The sequence below is a fragment of the Myotis nattereri genome (assembly GCF_964212035.1).
Source record: "Myotis nattereri genome assembly, chromosome: X".
Lineage (NCBI taxonomy): Eukaryota > Metazoa > Chordata > Mammalia > Chiroptera > Vespertilionidae > Myotis > Myotis nattereri.
Window position 1 is genome coordinate 11,953,995 of NC_138078.1, and position 18,875 is coordinate 11,972,869.

At 36.1% G+C, this 18,875-nt stretch overlaps 1 protein-coding gene across 3 annotated transcripts in view; it reads right to left on the reverse strand.

The window, feature by feature from the left end:
• The window catches only part of RPS6KA3 (ribosomal protein S6 kinase A3), a 119,674-nt gene that overhangs the window by 56,753 nt on the left and 44,046 nt on the right, over positions 1 to 18,875 (reverse strand). For all 3 annotated transcript variants that reach the window (XM_081115174.1, XM_081115176.1, XM_081115175.1), the window contains exons 3-4: positions 9,256 to 9,372; positions 5,243 to 5,324 (exon numbers count right to left, since the gene is read on the reverse strand). In XM_081115174.1, coding sequence (XP_080971300.1) covers positions 5,243 to 5,324; positions 9,256 to 9,372 — 199 coding nt within the window. The remainder of the gene's footprint in view (positions 1 to 5,242; positions 5,325 to 9,255; positions 9,373 to 18,875) is intronic.

The following is an 18,875-nucleotide window of genomic DNA, read 5'->3' on the forward strand; positions in this document are numbered from 1 at the left end:
GTTACCATGGCCAAATCCTTTCACTGCTCAGAAACTTCCTGCTACCTTCTTTATAAAATGAGAGGCTAGAACAAGATGATTTCTTTTTGTTACGATTATCTTGGGAGATAATTTCCTTATATGTAACACTGATGAGACTTTGTCTAGTTGAAAATGTGCAGTGAGAGTCACTCACTAAAGAATTCTTTCATTTTGTCTGAGGTAGAACTGTGTAATAATTATAATATTGTTTCTTTTACTTAGGTAAAGACCTAGTGACAAATACAAATCATCCTATAATCAGGAATTTTGATTAGGATGTACTGGTTTATAACAAGGCATGTTTTATGTGTTTATTAGAGGCCCAGTGCATGAAATTCATGCATGGGGTAGGGGGAGGGTCCTCTCAGCCCAGCCTACACCCTCCCCAATCCATGACATCCTTCTCAAAATCCTGGACCACTGGCTTCTAACTGCTCACCTGCCTGCCTGCCTGATTGCCCCTAACTGCCCCCCCCCCCCAGCCTGATCACCCCTAACCACCTCTGCCTGCCAGCCTGATTGCCCCTCACTGCCCCCCTGCCGGCCTGATCACCCCTAACTGCCTCTACTTGCTGGCCTGATCACCACCAACTGCCCCCCCAGCCCCCTGCTGGCCTGGTTGCCCCCAATTGCCCCCCCCCCCGCCAGCCTGGTCGCCCCATGCAGCCTGCTGCTCTGTCATTTGGTCACCCCTCACTAACCCCCTGCCGGCTGGGTCACTCCATGCAGCCTGCTGCTCAGTCATTTAGTTGTCCTTCACTAACCCCCCTGCTGGCCTGGTCGCCCCACGAGCCTGTTCGGTAGTCTGTTCGGTTGTGATGGTCGCTTAGGCTTTTATGTAGATAGATTATACGTCAGTTAAACTTCAATAAAGCTATTTTCTTTTTTAAATGTTTTTAATTTTAAGTTAATTTATTTTTATTTTTTAAATTATGTTTCTCAATTACAGTTTACAATTGATATTATTTTGTATTAGTTTCAAGTCAATAAAGCTGTTTTTAAAATGAAGAAAAAGGATGTTTTATATTGGTTAAACTCTAAATCTTAATATAGAATTTGTTAATCCTGTCTTGTTGCTGGCAAAGCAACTACATTCCTCTGAAATAATTTTTCTCATATACTAGTTATTAGTTTTTAAATGCCTCTTGGCTTAAACATGAGAGTGAACAAGAAGTGCTATTTATGTTTTTAGGGTGATATATTAAGAAATGCTTTAAACAATGGCTTACAAAACCTTTTAGGCCCAATTATTATTTTATTAGGATGAAAAATCCCCACAAGCTCAAGCTAACGCTATTGATTTTTATTTGACCCCATTTATTGTATTAATAGGAATTTTAGAATGGAAAAAGACTTCTGGTAAAACATGGATGTTTTATTCCAAAACGCCATTGAGATTACAATAATGGAAAAATTATGCACAAACTCACAAGGACAGAGAACAGGAGAGGAAGCAGTAGCAGAAGATGTGTAAGTGGTAACTCACACAACAGATCAGAGAAAGCTGACATCTAAGCCTAAGGGAAGGAAGCCGATGAGTAATTCTTGCCATAGAATCCTTTCCAATTAGCTTTTTGCTATTTCACTCTTAAGCAAGGAAAAGATAGCAAAGGATCCCCAGGCATTTGAGGAAAAAGGCTTTAATATGAGAAAGTATCTGAATAAACAGAAAAAAAGGAATAAAGTAAAAGAGAGACAATGTAAAGACAGAAGAAAATTTAAACAAAACAAAATTCAACCTTATAATTTACATCCACCAAGAGATTGAAGACCATATGGCACCCATGAAACAAAAAGCTTTCAAAGAGGTAGAGGCAAAAGAAGCAGTATTGTCAAGTACAGTACAATGAAAAAAACACACAAAAAGAAATGGAGACAGAGCTCATAGGTTAAAAGACTTAAAGAGATATAAACCAATTGTGAAATACAGATCTTGCATAGATCCCAATTCAAACAATTGCAAAAAGGAAAATGAATTATAATGACAAGGACAACTGGAAATTTGAACACTATCTGTACATTAATTTTTAGGTATATGATAGAATTACAGTACTTCTTTCAAGAGTCTTTGTCTTTTAGAGATACATACTAAAATATTTATGGAAGAAATTATACAATGTTTGGGATTTGCTTTAAATATCATGAGTTGAGAAATATTGAAGCAGAAAGAAGGGTATATAGGGTTCTTTATATCCTTCTGTTTCTTTCTGTAAATGTTTGACACTTACCATAATAAAATGTTTTACAAAACATTCTTAGAGAACAAGGAAAATCTAGAAAGTTAAAAATATGATAGAAACAAACAAACAAAAAAAATCAATAAAAGGATTAGAATAATTTCCTAAAACTGAAAAATGAGTTCCTAAATCAAAAGAGACATCCCATATCTAGTATGATGAATTTTAAAAATTCACAATAAGACGTATTACTAAACAAATTTCAGAACACCAGGGATAAAGAGTAGATTGATTCTAAAGACTTCCAAAGAGGAAAAGCAGCATACACACAAAGGACTAGAAATCAGAATGACAATAAACTTCATAATTCCAACACAGGAAACTAGAAAACAATGGAAACAATGCCTTCAAATATCTGAGGGAAAATTATTTCTGACCTAGAACTTTACACCCAGCCAAATTATAGATTAAGTGAGGAGGTAGAATAAAGGCATTTCAGAAATGCAAGTTCACAAAAAATTTTACCATCCATTCACCCTTTCTGAGGTAGCCACTAGAAGATGTGTTCCACCAAAACTAAGAAAGAAAACCGAGAAACAGGTAGATACAGAATTTAGAAAAGGAGATCTAACACAGCAAAGATGGGAAGGAAATGTGACTCCAGTATATCATTTGGCTCAGAACAATTTTTATAAAGCTGCAATAATGAAAACAAAACATGAAGAGGGAAATTGTGTGAGGATAGAAGTATAGGAAAACTAAATCCTAATCTTCCATATTAGGATACCAATAGGTTATGTCTCCAAATGAAAACAGTAAAAAAATTTGCAATATAAGAGTACTGAATATGGAGGTAAATGGCAGGAGAAGCAGCTAAAGAGGTGAAAGTCATTGTTTCTGGGAGTCGAGAATTGGGATAGAGAGGATAGGTAAAGCACTGCTATTTTATAAGAATCTATATACATACTAGAGGCCTGGTGCACGACATTCGTGCACTGGGAGATGGGTCCTTCAGCCCGGCCTGCACCCTTTCGCAGTCTGGAACCCCTTGGGGGATGTCCGACTGCCAGCTTAGGCCCACTCCCTGGCAGTTGGACATCCCTGAAGGGTCCTTAGCTCTGCTGCGCTCACCAGCCGTGAGCCCAGTTTCTGGCTGAGCAGTGCTCCCCCTGTGGGAGCACACTGACCACCAGGGGGCAGCTCCTGCATTGAGTGTCTGCCACCTGGTAGTCAGTGTGTGTCATAGCCACCGCCTGTTCTGCTGATCGGTCAATTTGCGTATTAGCCTTTTATTATATAGGATAGGATTTAAGAGAAGACTCTTAATTTTTCCAGGTTGCTCAGGAGTATTTCAGACAAAATTTATGAAATAAATATTTAATTTCCCATTATTCTATATACCTGGCTTTGTCATACAGCAAGGGCATATTCAACATTTTTGTAAAAAACACATTAAAATTTAATATAAATACTTTTGTACTATTTCTTGTTGTTGTTGATCCTCACCTGAGGATATCTTTTCCATTGATTTTTTAGAGAGTGGAAGGGAGGGGGAGAGACAGAGAGAGAGAAACATCAATTTGAGAGAGACACATTGATTGGTTGCCTCCCCCATGAGCCCTGACCAGGGCCGGAGATCAAGCCTGCAACCAAGATATGTGGCCCTTGATGGAATCAAACCCGTGACCCTTCAGTCCATGGGTCAGAGTTCTAGCCACTGAGCAAACCGGCTAAGGCCTTTTGTCCTATTTTGTTCTACTAATTTATATGTCTGTATTATTCTCTTCCAATAACACACTGAATTATAACTGCTTTAAATAACCTCTCAATCTGATAAGATTGTTCCTTTGTCATCTTTTTTAGACTGCTGTTTGAGATGTATGCTTTTCAAATGAAATTTTGAGTATTTCAAGGAAAAATGCAACTGGAATATTAAGAATATGGAGCTAACTAGATGGCTAGAGGAATATCAAGACTCTTATCAACAATTAGCTTTCTCTAAAAGGAATTGGCATTTATTTCTTTTCCTGGTATCTTTTAGGTTTCTCTGAGTTTCATAGTTTCTTTTTCATATATACAATACAAATCCTGTTATATATATGAAAACAAAATACTTTTATTGATTTTGTGAATGAATACTTACATAAGTTCCATCTATGCAGTTTTATAACATGGGATTCATGAGTACAAAGTTATAAAAGTAGTGATATCAAATAGGGCACTGAGGATATAATTTAACTCTCTGGTCCTAGAATGAACCAAGTTAAGTAGTAAGGCAGGGGGTAGAGACTAGGTAAGAAACAAAATACATTCAAGAAGGGAGCAAGAGAAAGAACGCAAAGGATGATGTTTATAGAGGAAGGTGAATTTTCTTGGAACGATGATAATGCCCAGGGTAGGTGACTCATTGGGAAGAATAATAAATGGTTATCACTAATGTTCTTCCAGAATATTTTAAAAGTTTTAGAAATGACAGACAAATTGAAGAGGAAAAAATGATGTTAGGAATCAATACATAAAACTAGAGACTCTGTGGTAAAATAACTACTACTACTAAATAAAAGGAAGACTGAAGCATTTAAATATCTATGTACAACTTCTTCTAAATGACTGCTTAACTATAAGAGCCAAATTCTACATTACATTTTTTCAAAATTAAAAGACTTGGAATAAAAACTTACTTGGAGACAAGGTGTCCTTAGAATAAAATCTATTTTGCATCCAGTAAAATAGCAAGTTCTCAAAACATTAAAATAACTGTATTAATTTAAGATGAATCAAATCCAGTTTTAATCTTATAAACTTCTAATTGTCTAAAGCCCAAGAGAATTTATAATACTTCTTCTATAACATGGCAACTCCCATTCTCACTAGTCAGATGATTCCTAACCCAGTAGAAAAAATTCACCTAAAGAAAGTTTAAATTCAAATATGGTAACAGAAACAGATTCAGAATGTAATTGGCCTAGGAGTCACATGAGGGCTATTGAGACCTTTTAGTTTGTTTATATTACATGAACATTACAAATAGTAGCAGTACTTACCTTTCAAAGTGGCCTTCTTCAATACTTTCATGGCATAAAGCTGTCTAGCATCAGAGCCTGAGATTTTTTTGACTAAGAAAACCTGTATTTAAATAAGATAAAATAAATTTTACAAAGTTTCACAAACTATACTATTTTAAAATAAGAATTCTGCTATATCATTTGTTATTAGAAAGATTCTGATATTTCTTTTGTTGTTTGTTAAATCCCAAAGAGCATGTTAACATATAAATGTAACTTAGCAAGCACTTACCTTTAAAAAATGAATCACATCTATCTAAATACGAAGAACCACAATTCCTAGGTATGTTATTGAGCATCTTCATTTTCCAAATATTTTTAGCTCCTTTCTACATGTAGTATGGGATTTATATAAAACCAATCACACTCGCCGAAACCGGTTTGGCTCAGTGGATAGAGCGTCGGCCTGCGGACTGAAAGGTCCCAGGTACAATTCCGGTCAAGGGCATGTACCTGGGTTGCGGGCACATCCCCAGTAGGAGATGTGCAGGAGGCAGCTGATCGATGTTTCTCTTTCATCAATGTTTCTAACTCTCTATCTCTCTCCCTTCCTCTCTGTAAAAAATCAATAAAATATATTTTTTTTTAAAAAAGCAGTTTCAAAAAAAAGAAAAAACAATCACACCCACTCTACATAGTTCATGGATATGCTATAACATGTATAATGGAAATCTATCAATAAAGCTCTTCTCATTTTGACCATTAGTTTCACGATTTTTTTTCATCAAACCTTTAAACAGACCTGGAAATGGATCTGAATATGAATTCTTTTTCTCCTATCCATTCTTTTCTAGCAGTGTTATTATGCTGCCACAGATAGGAAGAAGAAACAATTACAATCAAGAATTAATTTAGGGTCAGCTCTCAATTATCTGCATTAGCGTGCATATACACACACACACAAACAGACACACACACACACACACAGACACATACAAAGATTCAACTGGTTCTAGGGCAAAGCAGAGTTCCTCACTCTGAGAAACTGTGCTAAAGGTAATGGGCAATGACTTCAATTTAATTGAAGAGTACTAGAATTTGCACAGGAACCCTGATACAGAGTGTGTTCCTCTCCCCAAGCCACTCCCCTTTACCCCCTTTACCATGCACCACCCTTTAGCTCCTTCCAGCCATTTAACAGTGAGCCAACGTAGGGAAAGAAAAGCATTCTTAATCAGAGTGGTTCCTATGGATGGAATGATGTTCAAATATTAAGGGTTATCAGAAATTAATATTTTTGAACAGAAATAAATTCTAATTAGGTGGAGGTTATTAGGATTTATCTGATATTTATTCAGTCTTAAGATTCCCTAACCAAGCTTCTTTGTGCCATTTTACAAGGAAATTGTCCTGGTGATTCCAAACTTTTTTCACACTTCTCTGAAAGCACATTCTTTTTTTAAAAAAATTTTTTTTCAGTGATTTCAGAGAGGAAGGGAAAGGGAGATAGAAACATCAATGATGAGAGAGAATCACTGGGGGTCAAGCCCACAACCCTGGCATGTACCTTGACTGGGAATCTAACGATGACCTCCTGGTTCATAGGTTGACGTTCAGTCACTTAGCCATACCGGCCCAGCTAAAAGCACATTCTTAACACTTCACAGCACTTCTTAGTTTATAAAGAACCTTCTTCACAAGAATTTTTAATACATCATCACGATAATTTTGTGGAGGTAGACCTACTAAGTGATTCCTGTTTTACAGCTGCCCAAGCTAGGGATTAGAGTGGTTAAATAATTTGACTAGTATTACAGTGAAGGCATTGAGACAAGAACCAAGCCAGCCATCCAGTTTTGTGCTCCTGCTCAGTGCCCTCTTAATCCAGTCCCTTTGGCCTGTCAAACATAGCAGGAACAGCAGTCCCAGATGCCATCAGATCTTCCCCCACCAGAGCATTTCTGACCTTTCGAACTCCTCCATGAAGCTATTCTAGGCTGACAGGTCATCCCTGCTTCCTTGGCTTGGAGTGGCTTTTTAGGGTGAGTAAGGAAGGAGACTTTTTTTATGTTTGCTATTTATAGTAAGGTATTTAAATAAATAAAGGGAGAAGCATGCTAACCCCGGGAAACTTACTAATATGTTCCCTGAAAATCTTAATGTATAGAAATAAATCCCTCTATTTGGGCTTATCTGTATACATTGCATAATGCAATTTCATTGCAGATGTTAAATATTTGGCCTTATATCTTACTACAACCCTATGAGGTCAGGACTATTATTTACTCATTAATTCCTTTCTAGAATTATATGCTAGCTACTGTGTTTCCATTTCAATGCTGAGACATGGTACAAAGCATGGCCACTGAACTCATAGAATATATAGTCTATTGGGGGAGCTAGCCAATAAACAAATAATTAAAATGAAAAGCTATTAATTGTGGTGAGTGCTGTGAAGATAAGGAATATATGTTGAGAGGGTAAAATAGGGAAAGATAGCCCAAGTTAGGAGCACTTTCAAGAGTCCAGGGAGAAACAGTGGTGCATAGACTGAAGGAGTGGCAGTGGAGGAGAGGACAGGCATGATTGGAGGAATCTTTACTAAATCCACAGGACTTTCTGAGGGATCAGGTTGGTAGTGGGGGGGTGTGGGAAGGGAAGGGAGGACTAGAAGGATTGGAGATACAAATCTGTTACATCGACTATATATTGGTTATAATTAAGACAGGGAGCATAGAGAAATTAGTAATGAGTAGAGTGAGAAGGCAGCTGAGAATGAGAACTTTGAAGAACTTCAATACTAAATGACTAACTAGAAGGAAAAAAGGGGGCTCCTAGAGGTTTAGCACACACAGCAAGTAAGTAGCCTAAACTCACAACTATTATGTTCTGCTGGCTAATCTATATTTGGATTAAAAGCATCACTTTGGATTTGAAAGATGTTAACGGCTATAACAAATTATCTATGTTAGCCAAGAATTGCTAACTAGTCCCATAAAAATATATAAGAGAGCTTAAACTGGTGTTGTTTTGAAGCTTGCAAAGTACATCTTCAAATGTTTCCTTCACAGAGAGGAGGGAAGGAAGCCCTGCAATGTGAAAGTTGAATGCAATCTCAGAATTTTCCTGTTGCTGTGAAAGGGACTAGAGAGATCAAGTAGTAGTAATTATAATACTGAAGTCCTCAAATTGGAGTGCAGGAAGTATTTGTGAGGTGTGTGGCAGGGGGACAAGGAATACTGAAAGAAAACTGATAAAGATGTTACATCTGCTGGAACAATTTTTAGTTGGTGGTTTTGGGAAATATTTTTTTTTATTGATTTCAGAGAGAGGAAAGGAGAGGGAGAGACAAATGGAAACATCAGTGATGAGAGATTGTTTGGCTGCCTCCGGCACACCCCACACTGGGGTTTGAGCCTGCAACTCGGGCATGTGCCCTGACTGGGAATCAATCCATGACCTCCTGGTTCATGGGTCAAAGCTCAACTACTGAGCCACACACCTGGCAGACTGGGAAATAGTTTCAATATTAAAAATAAACACGGAGATCATTAGTAGAATGCAATGCTTGCATTCATTTTGAAGATAAACTATAATTCCCCCCAATTCCAAACTGGTAAGTGGTAACCCCTACACTAGTTTCTTGGGAATACCCATTCACTTCCTGCTGGTATTAGGGAGACTGTGAAGGAAAGACAGAGATGCACTGCAAGATTACCTTTCAATTCTATACAAGGATTCAAAGAGGCCAATGTATCCAGGGAACATTTTGGGATTTTTAATCACTCAAGAAGTGATTAAAGGCCATATGGACTTGAAGATAAAGTAAATATGAAGTAAATACTGCCAACTTATGAAACTTTCCAATGTATTTTTGAATGACTTTGTTAACTTTCCCACACTTATTGATAGTCAGAAATATGAAAACACAGAGAAAATACTGCTTGTAGGGAGATCAGTAGTATTTCATAAAATATTTCTGTTCCCCATCCATATGAAATATACATGAATCCAAAAAGCAACTTTTTAAAAAACACATACTCTTGACTTACCTTTCCAAATGATCCCTGCCCTAATACTTTTAAAAGTTCAAATTGGGAAGGATCTGCCTTTTCATGTCCTTCCTTTACATGATGTGTGATTGCAATTTCTTTGATACTGCCTTCTTCCTGTTGATGCAAAAATAAAGGGAAAAAACAGAGTCAGAGCTACTTCTTCCAGGCATAAATCAAGCAATATAACTTTAGCAAGTCATATTAGAAATCCTCACATTAACATACACAAACCACCTTTACTGATCCACCAAGTAAACAGAAAACATACTAGTATGCCAAGCAAATATTACTTTCAAGTTAAATGTCAGGGACAAATACCAGCCTACCACATTTTTTTCTTTTCTTCTTTTTGCCTACAATAATATTTTTTGTAGTGCATATGAATTATTAGAATTTAAATGTGTTACACAAACAATTATTTTTATTATAATCATATTCCATATAAATGTTTGAGATCAATCAACATTTTCTGAGACATTCACAGAATATTGGCAATACATATAGGGAATTACAAAGATTTCTTAAAAAGATATAGCAGGGTATCCTAACGTGGTAGCTTTTGAAATGAACAGTAAAAGGAAAATAAGCTCTCCCTAGCTGGTTTGGCTCAGTGGATAGAGCATTGGTCAGAGGACTGACGGTCACTGGTTTGATTCTGGTCAAGGGCATGTACCTCGGTTGCATGTACCTTGGTACCAGGGAGGGGCACATGCAGGAGGCAACCAATCGATATGTCTCTCTCACACTGATGTTTCCCTCTGTCTTTCCTCTCCCTTCCATTGTCTCTGAAAAATCAATGGAAAAATGTCCTTGGGTGAGAATTATAAAAGGAGAGAGAGAGAGAGAGAGAGAGAGAGAGAGAGAGAGAGAGAGATTGATTCTATAAGAGGACAAAAGAATCCAGGCCCACCATTTTACCCTGTAAGTCAGAAGCTGTATTTTGTGGACTGTCCTATTACTTAGGCAGCTTAATCATTTTAGACTCTCTCAAAACTTTGGCAACAATAATAAAACAATCCCCTAAATGAGACCAATGTATAAGGGCCTGAGAATGATAGCTGCTCATAGCTACATTAGGAAAGAGGAAAGCAAGTTTAAAAAAACTTTAAAAAACAAACAAACAACCCTCCCCAATGTATATGTGCAATTGATTAAGATTTAGATGAAAATCCAGCAAATGTTTATTAAGAGTACCTACTATGTATCAAGCCCAGGTTAGATGCTTTTTCACCATGTATGTATGTATGTATGTATGTATGTATGTATGTATGTTGATTTCAGAGAGGAAGGGAGAGGGGGAGAGAAAGAGATAGAAACCTCAATGATGAGAGAAAACCATGGATTGGCTGCCCCCTGCACACCACCTACTGGGGATCGAGCCCACAATCTGGGCATGTGCACTTGACCAGAATCAAACACGAGACCCTTTAGTCCGCAGGTTGACACTCTATCCACTGAGCTAAACCGGCTAGGGCGCTTTTTCACCTTTTATCTAACATTTATGCTTCACGACAAATCTTTGACTACATATCAGTGTTAGAGAGAAGTGACGATAACACAGTGGAGTACTCCCCAGAACAAGCAAAAACATTTCAGAATTCTCTACTGACTCCCTCAATTCACCACTAGAAAACTGACAGATTTTTAAAAGGCAAAAATGATTTGAATACTGTACAGTCTGAAGTTTAAAAAGATTAAGTAAAGATCACAAGCCAGTAACTGACAGACTTAGGGCTCAATTCCAGATCTTCTGACCTCTAATGACTTCTAAAACAAAGCTCTTAGCATTACAACCACACTGAGACTGTCAGAGGCTCTTGGTGGTTCCCCATTCAAGATCAGTGACAGTAACTAACTTACTCCCCTCGTCTTTGTAACTGGTATGTATCTCTTGGGTCAGTTAGCTAAACTGATTAGAGAAGTAGTCTCTGAACTTTTGGTAGCACATCCTTATTAGTAATAACAATTTAGCATATACCCAATATTTGTATACTTGTTAGCTTATAAATTATATACATGTACTTTTTGTATTATTAAATTATATACATTATACATGGAAATGAAACTATAAAGAAGTTTTCTTCTTTATTTTCTGTACCCCAAAGTACTGTTACTTCACACTTTGAAGATTAGTAGATTAGTCTAGAAACCAAGTTCATGGATTAGATTCTAGCATGTGCCAGTTAGCTTCCTATGGGAAAAAAAAAAAACTATCTGTTCAAGAGTCTAACAGGAATCCAATGTCCTTAAGTCATGAGGCTGTGAAGAACTATACTATGTAACATTCTCTATGTTTTACCACTGTTCTTTATTGGGTAAGTGGGGTGTGACTTATTAGGCTGTAATATTTTATCATCTTATATTTCACAGCCAATACCTACAATTGTCTGTCACAAACAAAGATGCAACACAGGCAGGAAAGGATCACTAAAATAGAAAAGTTTTGTATTTTGTTGTAGGCATACAGGATTAAGCCTTACTCTTATAGTGTTAGCTATGATCAGGCTATGGATCTCAAAATAAATAGCAGTTACTATTCAAGAAAGATTTCATCTTATGTCCACCCTTCCTTTCTTCTGTCAAAAAGTTACTAAAAACAGTCTCCCTTTGATTCCTTCATTCAATAAACATATACTAGAACACATACAATGTATCAAGCATGGTAATGGGAATACTTTTCTTTTTTGTCTTTCTATTTCCAACATCATCCAGGTCTAATCCTTTATCATCTTCCCTGTAGAAAACTGAAATTAGCTTGGTTATTCAACATGCCCCTTTCTGCCACTGCCAATAAAATTCATCCTCCTGACAAATTCATTTTCTAAAAGTAGACATATGACCAGGCAGCTCAAAAACTCCTCCAAATTTTCTCTAATTAAATGCATTGCTTCACTTTGGCATTTGAGGCCCTCTACAATATGGCCTCAACCTTCTCTTCCGGTATTATTCCCAACATTCCCTTACATGTAGCCTGCCAACCTGGGTTATTTTCTGTTCCCTATTTTTCTTAATCAAAAGTAATACATACATGCACGTGACAAACCAGTGACAGATAGCTTATGATAAAAAGAAAGTCTCTCCTTATCTCCAAACATAGCTTTTTTAAAAAATTAGTTCTTTCAGCACTTACATTAGTTCTTAATTTGTTAACTTAAGACAATGCCTACTAATTTAAAAATAAGAAAGATGGACTAACTTATATTATGCCCCTTCCTTCCATTATCCTCTTGTCTTTTCTATCAGTTTCTTTTTATAGAATCCTAATTCTTTACTTTGTAAAAGGAAACTAATAGTGCCCATAATTCTCTGGAATTCCCCCCCCCCCGCATGCTGCTAGCTGTATTTTTACATTTTTATTAATATTAAGACAATTAACATTCTCTCCTGTAACCACAACCAAATCCTTCATGCTTTCTCTACAGCCTGATTCTAAAAACTGAAAGTTTATACAACAGCATCCATACTTTCATGACAATATATTGGTCAAACACAGGCTAGGAAGTATATTAAATTTCCTTTTACACATGGACCTATAACAGCGACTTCCAGAATAATAATCCAAGGGGACTTAAAAATAACAACACTTCTTCAAATATTTAAATTCATGATACACTTCAACTTTGATTTCCCTAGATTTCTTGTAGTTTTCTATTTTTCCTGTTTCTAAGAGCCCCATATCATTCTTGTGGGGAGGGAGACATTAATTTGATCATTATTCTTAATCTTTTCTTAGCCCTTAACCATACTTTTCATTCTTCTGAGAGCCCTCTCTTCCCCGCCCCCTCCCGCCCCAGTGGGATGGGTTGTTTTCTAGCTCATGCTGCACAGCTATTATCTTGGGATATCTCTTTCCTGGTTGAATCCACTATTTTTAGTTTCCATGTCTTTCTCTTTCTTGGATTACTCCCTTGTAACTTCCTAAGAAAGGTGATGTGGAAGAAAATTTTCTGAACCTTGAACATCTGAAAATGTCTTCATTTTGTTTTCATGTTTGTATAGTTTGGCTTGGTACCAAATTCTAGAATAAAAACAACCTTGCCTCAGAATGTCAACGCCATTGGTCCATTGCCTTCTAGCAACTAGGGACGCTGCTAAGATGGGTGATGCTAGCCTGATATAAACATTTTGGTAGGTGACCTGGATGTTCTTTCCAGAAACTTTAAGATTTTTCTCTGTCCTTATACTTCTGAAATGCCACACTAGTGAGATACCGGTAAATACGGGTCTTTTTTCCTTCAGAATGCTAGCTGCTTGGTGAACCTTTATAATCAAAAGACCTGAATTCCTTAACTCTGGGGAACTCGAACATTTCTTTGATAATTTCCTAACATCCAGGGTTTCTCTCTTCGCAGCTCCTTTATTAATTGGAAATTGTATGTTTGGAATTGAATCCTTTATGTCACTTATCTTTTTTCTCCTATTATCTGTCTCTATTTTTCTGACTTTATTTTCTTACCCTTATACTGAACTTTATATTCTAGCAAATTTTATCTTTAAATAAATAAAGTACTCCTTTTCTTAATGTTTCTTTTTTAAAAAAGAGCACCTTCCTCCACTTCCTACCATATCCCCCCACCCAAAGTGAATACAATCATTCCAAATCTCTGTGAGGATACAAACTGGAATTTTAAAAATCCTTTTCTAAATTGGGGCTCAGAGAGTACAAAAAATGTTCTTGGGAGTGGAGAAAAAAGACGATGCCTATGGCTAAGGTTCCAAAAAACGTGTCACTGTTTTATCCTCAATACATTTTTCTGTTCCTTCCAAGTTCAATTTTTACTAAGCACATCAGCAAACTATATTCTATCTACTTTTATGTATATGTGAAGTCATAGCAGCATAATAGGTAAAATATCCGTGATGACCAGATTGTGCTTAATGTCACCAATTTTCCAAGTTATGGAACCGAAGTATTTTAGTTTATATTTACTTTTTTTAAAACCATAAGTATTTTAGAAATGAATCTGAGGTTCAACTAGGACATATTACTAATGCTTGGGCAATCTTGTACAACAGGCAGAAAAGCAACAATGTGATGTTCCACTACTAGCTCATACCTGTAAATCCAAGGACATGGATGCAGAAAGAAATCTCCAATTTCTGAAGGATAACCCAAGGGCAGACTGACATTTGCATATGACAAACTTATCTTATCTTACTAAATTACCTGTTACTGACATAAACCTGTCACATGAAAATACAGAACTACAGTCTGACAGTTTGTAAAATTGTGTTTTTGCCTTTAAGTACTCAATGAAACCACTATAATTTTATGGAAAAAGAATTTTGTCAATGAAATTGAGCAAAGATGGCCCTAACCGGTTTGGCTCAGTGAATAGAGCGTCGGCCTGCGGACTGAAGGGTCCCAGGTTCGATTCCGGTCAAGGGCATGTACCCTGGTTGTGGGCACATCCCCAGGAGGGGGTGTGCAGGAAGCAGCTGACTGATGTTTCTCTCTCATAGGTGTTTCTAACTCTCTATCCCTCTCCCTTCTTCTCTGTAAAAAAAAAAAATCAATAAAATATATTTTAAAGAGAGAAATTGAGCAAAGATATTAAGTTATATCCATTATAATTACCCTGTTAGGCTCACGTATTTTTACATTCTCCAGCACAACTATATTTTAAGTGATACATGTTGACCAATGTCACCCCAATAAATTTAAAAAATTCAAATAAATGACACATGTATAACTGCCCATTAATTACCATAAAAACCTTATTTTACGTATTTAAAAAATTATAATAAATTACATACTTTTATATTTAAACAGTTTGTTTATTTGATAAGTAAAAGTCTAGCTATAGGCAATATTGTGAGGCTGGCAGCTGGTTATATCATAAACATGTATCACTTGTCTGTACTCCCATCACTTTCAACATTTGCCACCCTGAGACTGCGTTCAATACCCTCAAGCTATGTATTAGAATCCACCCATTTAAACATTTATTTATTGAGTACCTAATACATGCCAGACATTCTTCTAGGTGCCTGAGCTATACAATAAATGAAAAAGACTAAAATCTCTGACATTTGTGGGGGAAATATTATCATCATAAATTATCATTATTCATGTTAGAACATGATATATACGATAGAAAAAATATATTATGTTGGGTAACAGGGACCAGAAGCGCAAGGGTGGTAAGGAGGGGTTGCAATTTTAAATAAAGGCACCAGGGCAGGCTTTATTTGAATAGGTACTGTTGGAGCAAAGACTTGAAGGAGGTGAGGGAGTCAACCACCTGGGGAAAGAACATTTCAGGCAAAGGTACAAGACAATGCAAGGGCCAGTGTGGGAGTACACATGGAGATAAGTGTCTCTGGAACAGAGAGCACATGAAGAAGAGGGAGAGAAGAACAGGTCCGAGAGGGGATTAAGGCTTAAGTGGCTCTCATACTTTTGCTTCTTTTTGATTGCCTGGTCCCAATGAAACTGTTTCTGTTCTATGACATATTATTTTAGGCCCATTCCTTTTTGTTAGAAGGCAATTCAGATTATGGGCCAGATACTATGCTAGCTGTTAGAGATACTAAAATAAAGAAGAGTACCTGCCCTCTAGAAATTTACCTAGGGTTTCAAAGATTTATTCCTGGATAGATACCTGCTGAGACATGGCCCCTCACAGAGAGTCAATTCAATTAAAAATACATAATTTTAGAAATTCTGTGAAGAATGTCATTTTAGACATCACAGAAAAGTAGAAGAAAATTCATGGATAGGCAAATCTTTTGGTGTTCTTCTAGTCACACAGAAAGCCACCTTGTTTGTTTCCTAGGACCAACAAAAGGTCTGTAAGTTCCCTCTTAAATGATCTTTAAGGTCCAACCTTTAAAGGAAAAACAACTTAAAATGTTTTTCATGCTGAGAGAGAAAAAAATACGATTTTGTTCTTAAAATGTAAAGAAGATTACTGAAAAACAAAACAAATCAATGCTGTTTATTTGAGTTATAGAAAATCTAATGGTGGAACATGCTAATATTAAGAAAACAAACTGGGTGATATTAATTGATTTTAAAGAATGATTCAACATTTGGCATTATGCCCTGCCTTGTATACAGAATTTCCTTTTTCCTCCACTCCCTTGAGTCAGGAAGTGTGTTCTTAAGGCATTTGTATTTTCTAAATTGTTTTGAATGTCAGAAAATATTGTTGAAGTTTGAAGTAAAATATTTAAACAGTCCTTGGTAAAAGCCAATAAATATTTTCTAACGATGGATATGTAACCATTTTTTGGCTTAACATAAAGACCTTACAAATGAAAAATGTACACTTTATTTACCTCTTAAAAGTAATTCAAAATTAAAATATCACTCTCTACACAGATACCTATAGTATTATAATGTAGTGTTTCATTTTAAAAAGATACGCTAATTTTCTAGATGATCAAGATACATAAAAATTATTTGGCTGTAACACATAATTAAGCTGGTTATCCAAGCCATGGTGATAAACCACATCTTAATTTATTCTAGATTATAATTTGACCAAATCCTATTTACTTGACTTGTAATGGATGATAAATACACTCAGCATTTTTCATTTAACCAAAGTCTTAAAAGATTCTTCCAAGCCAGCTTCTTGTTTCCATGTTTGAGAAAACAGCATTGCTGGTTTTCCAGAGTAACATTCTTAATCACTGCCACAAAAAGCACAGTTTTCTCCCAATCAACAAATGTAATTAATTCTCTTTACAGAGCAGCAGGATAGCACAATTCTTACAGCAAAATATCTGGCAGGATTTTAGATTAAATATAGTGCAAATTACCATTCACTAAGCACATTTTAACAAAGTAATGCTTTGAAAACTGCCTATTCTAAGTTAGATAAAATGACTTGCTTAAAGTTACTTCAACATAGTTGATAAAAACCCTCAAATTTTAAAAGGAACGAATGTGAACAAAAATCTGATTTTAAGTTCGACTGTTTAATATATTCTCCTACCCCCCAAAATTTGCTTATATTATAGTAATCTCTTAAATATTAGTAATTTTGTTCATGCCTGATTTAAATATTGAGTTATAGTCATCTGTTTTACTATACCAAACTACAAACATTAGAAGATAAAAGTTACTCCAACTCTAAAAGACCAAAGTAAAAATAAGTTTACAAAACATACAGACTTGGAAATGTATAAAACTCACAAATGGCTTACTTTTAATAAACAGAAAAATAACCCTTTAAAAGTTCTATAAAAACTGGTTTCGAATTTTGAAAAGCTTCTTAAAAGAACATCTAAAGTAATTGTTTAATTAGTATAATTATATTTAGCACCAATTAAAACATTTTAGTCTTTAGTGAAGTTGAATAAAGCTTACCTGTATAGAGCGAACACGAAAAGACAAAAATTTAAACATGGCTATGAAACCATGATGGTGATACAAGAATTTCTGACCGTAAACTTAAGTTAGAAAGGGAAGGCCAAGCCCCTGCAAAGTTTTCTCCTACTAGCTGTTCCGGCAATTAGAAAATTTCCTGTCAGGCGGGTCCTGAAATGCCAGAAAAAGAGGCCTGACAATTTTCCTGTGGTAAAAGAAAGGAGAAACAAATGGCAAGGGCACTAATGTAGCTGATAGGTAGAGAGGCCAGAACAGGAAACCAAAACAGATTTGCTGATAGCAAAATCCTGTTGAAAAGTTATTTACTCCTGGTTCCCAGCAATCCAGTGAATTTTCACAGCCAGTGAAATGAACATTATTTTATTTCTAAATCCTGAGAAATGCCAGTATTTCTAAGTATATGACTCTAAAAGCAACTGAAACTAGTCAGCACTATTAAAGTAATGTCTTTGATGTATATGTGAAATTTAACCCTCTATAATGTTCATACACACAATCCAAAGGATAGTCTCAAGACTATTTTAAGGTTATATATAGACAGGTCTTGGGTGTTCCCTGTCATTGAGGAAGAGTTTCATAACTATGGGAAGAAAATGACCACATGCAAAAGAAACTTTTTGATTGTGATGTAAGGACAAATTCTTTCTGTCTTAAGTGCAAGTAAATCACATTTAAATTTACATTGGTTATGAACATCAATTATCAACCAGGTTAAAGATTTCAAGGCCCATAGCTAAAACTCACATTCCTAGTTGATAAAAACGAAATTAAAAAGTCCAACTCCCTAGGTTATTACTGAGCAAACAGAACACTTACTGAAGAAGCCAAAGTGGAAAAGGAGGGGTGAAGCTCCCAGACAATGTTTTACTGCATCCTCTAATACAGGGGTGGGCAAACTTTTTGACTCGAGGGCCACAATGGGTTCTTAAACTGGACCGGAGGGCCGGAACAAAAGCATGGATGGGGTGTTTGTGTGAACTAATATAAATTCAAAGTAAACATCATTACATAAAAGGGTACGGTCTTTTTTTTTTTTTAGTTTTATTCATTTCAAACGGGCCAGATAGCCCGCGGGCCATAGTTTGCCCACAGCTGCTCTAATAGCTTTTAGAAATTCATCTAAAGTATTTTTGCTTTGGAAAATATTTTTTTAAAGTATGCCAATATTCAGAACAGTATAAAGATAGCAGCATTTAAACAAAACCAAAGGACAGAAGCATGAAGAGCTGTGAGAAAAAGTGCTACTTATCAAACATTTAGTCTATGTGTAACCAAC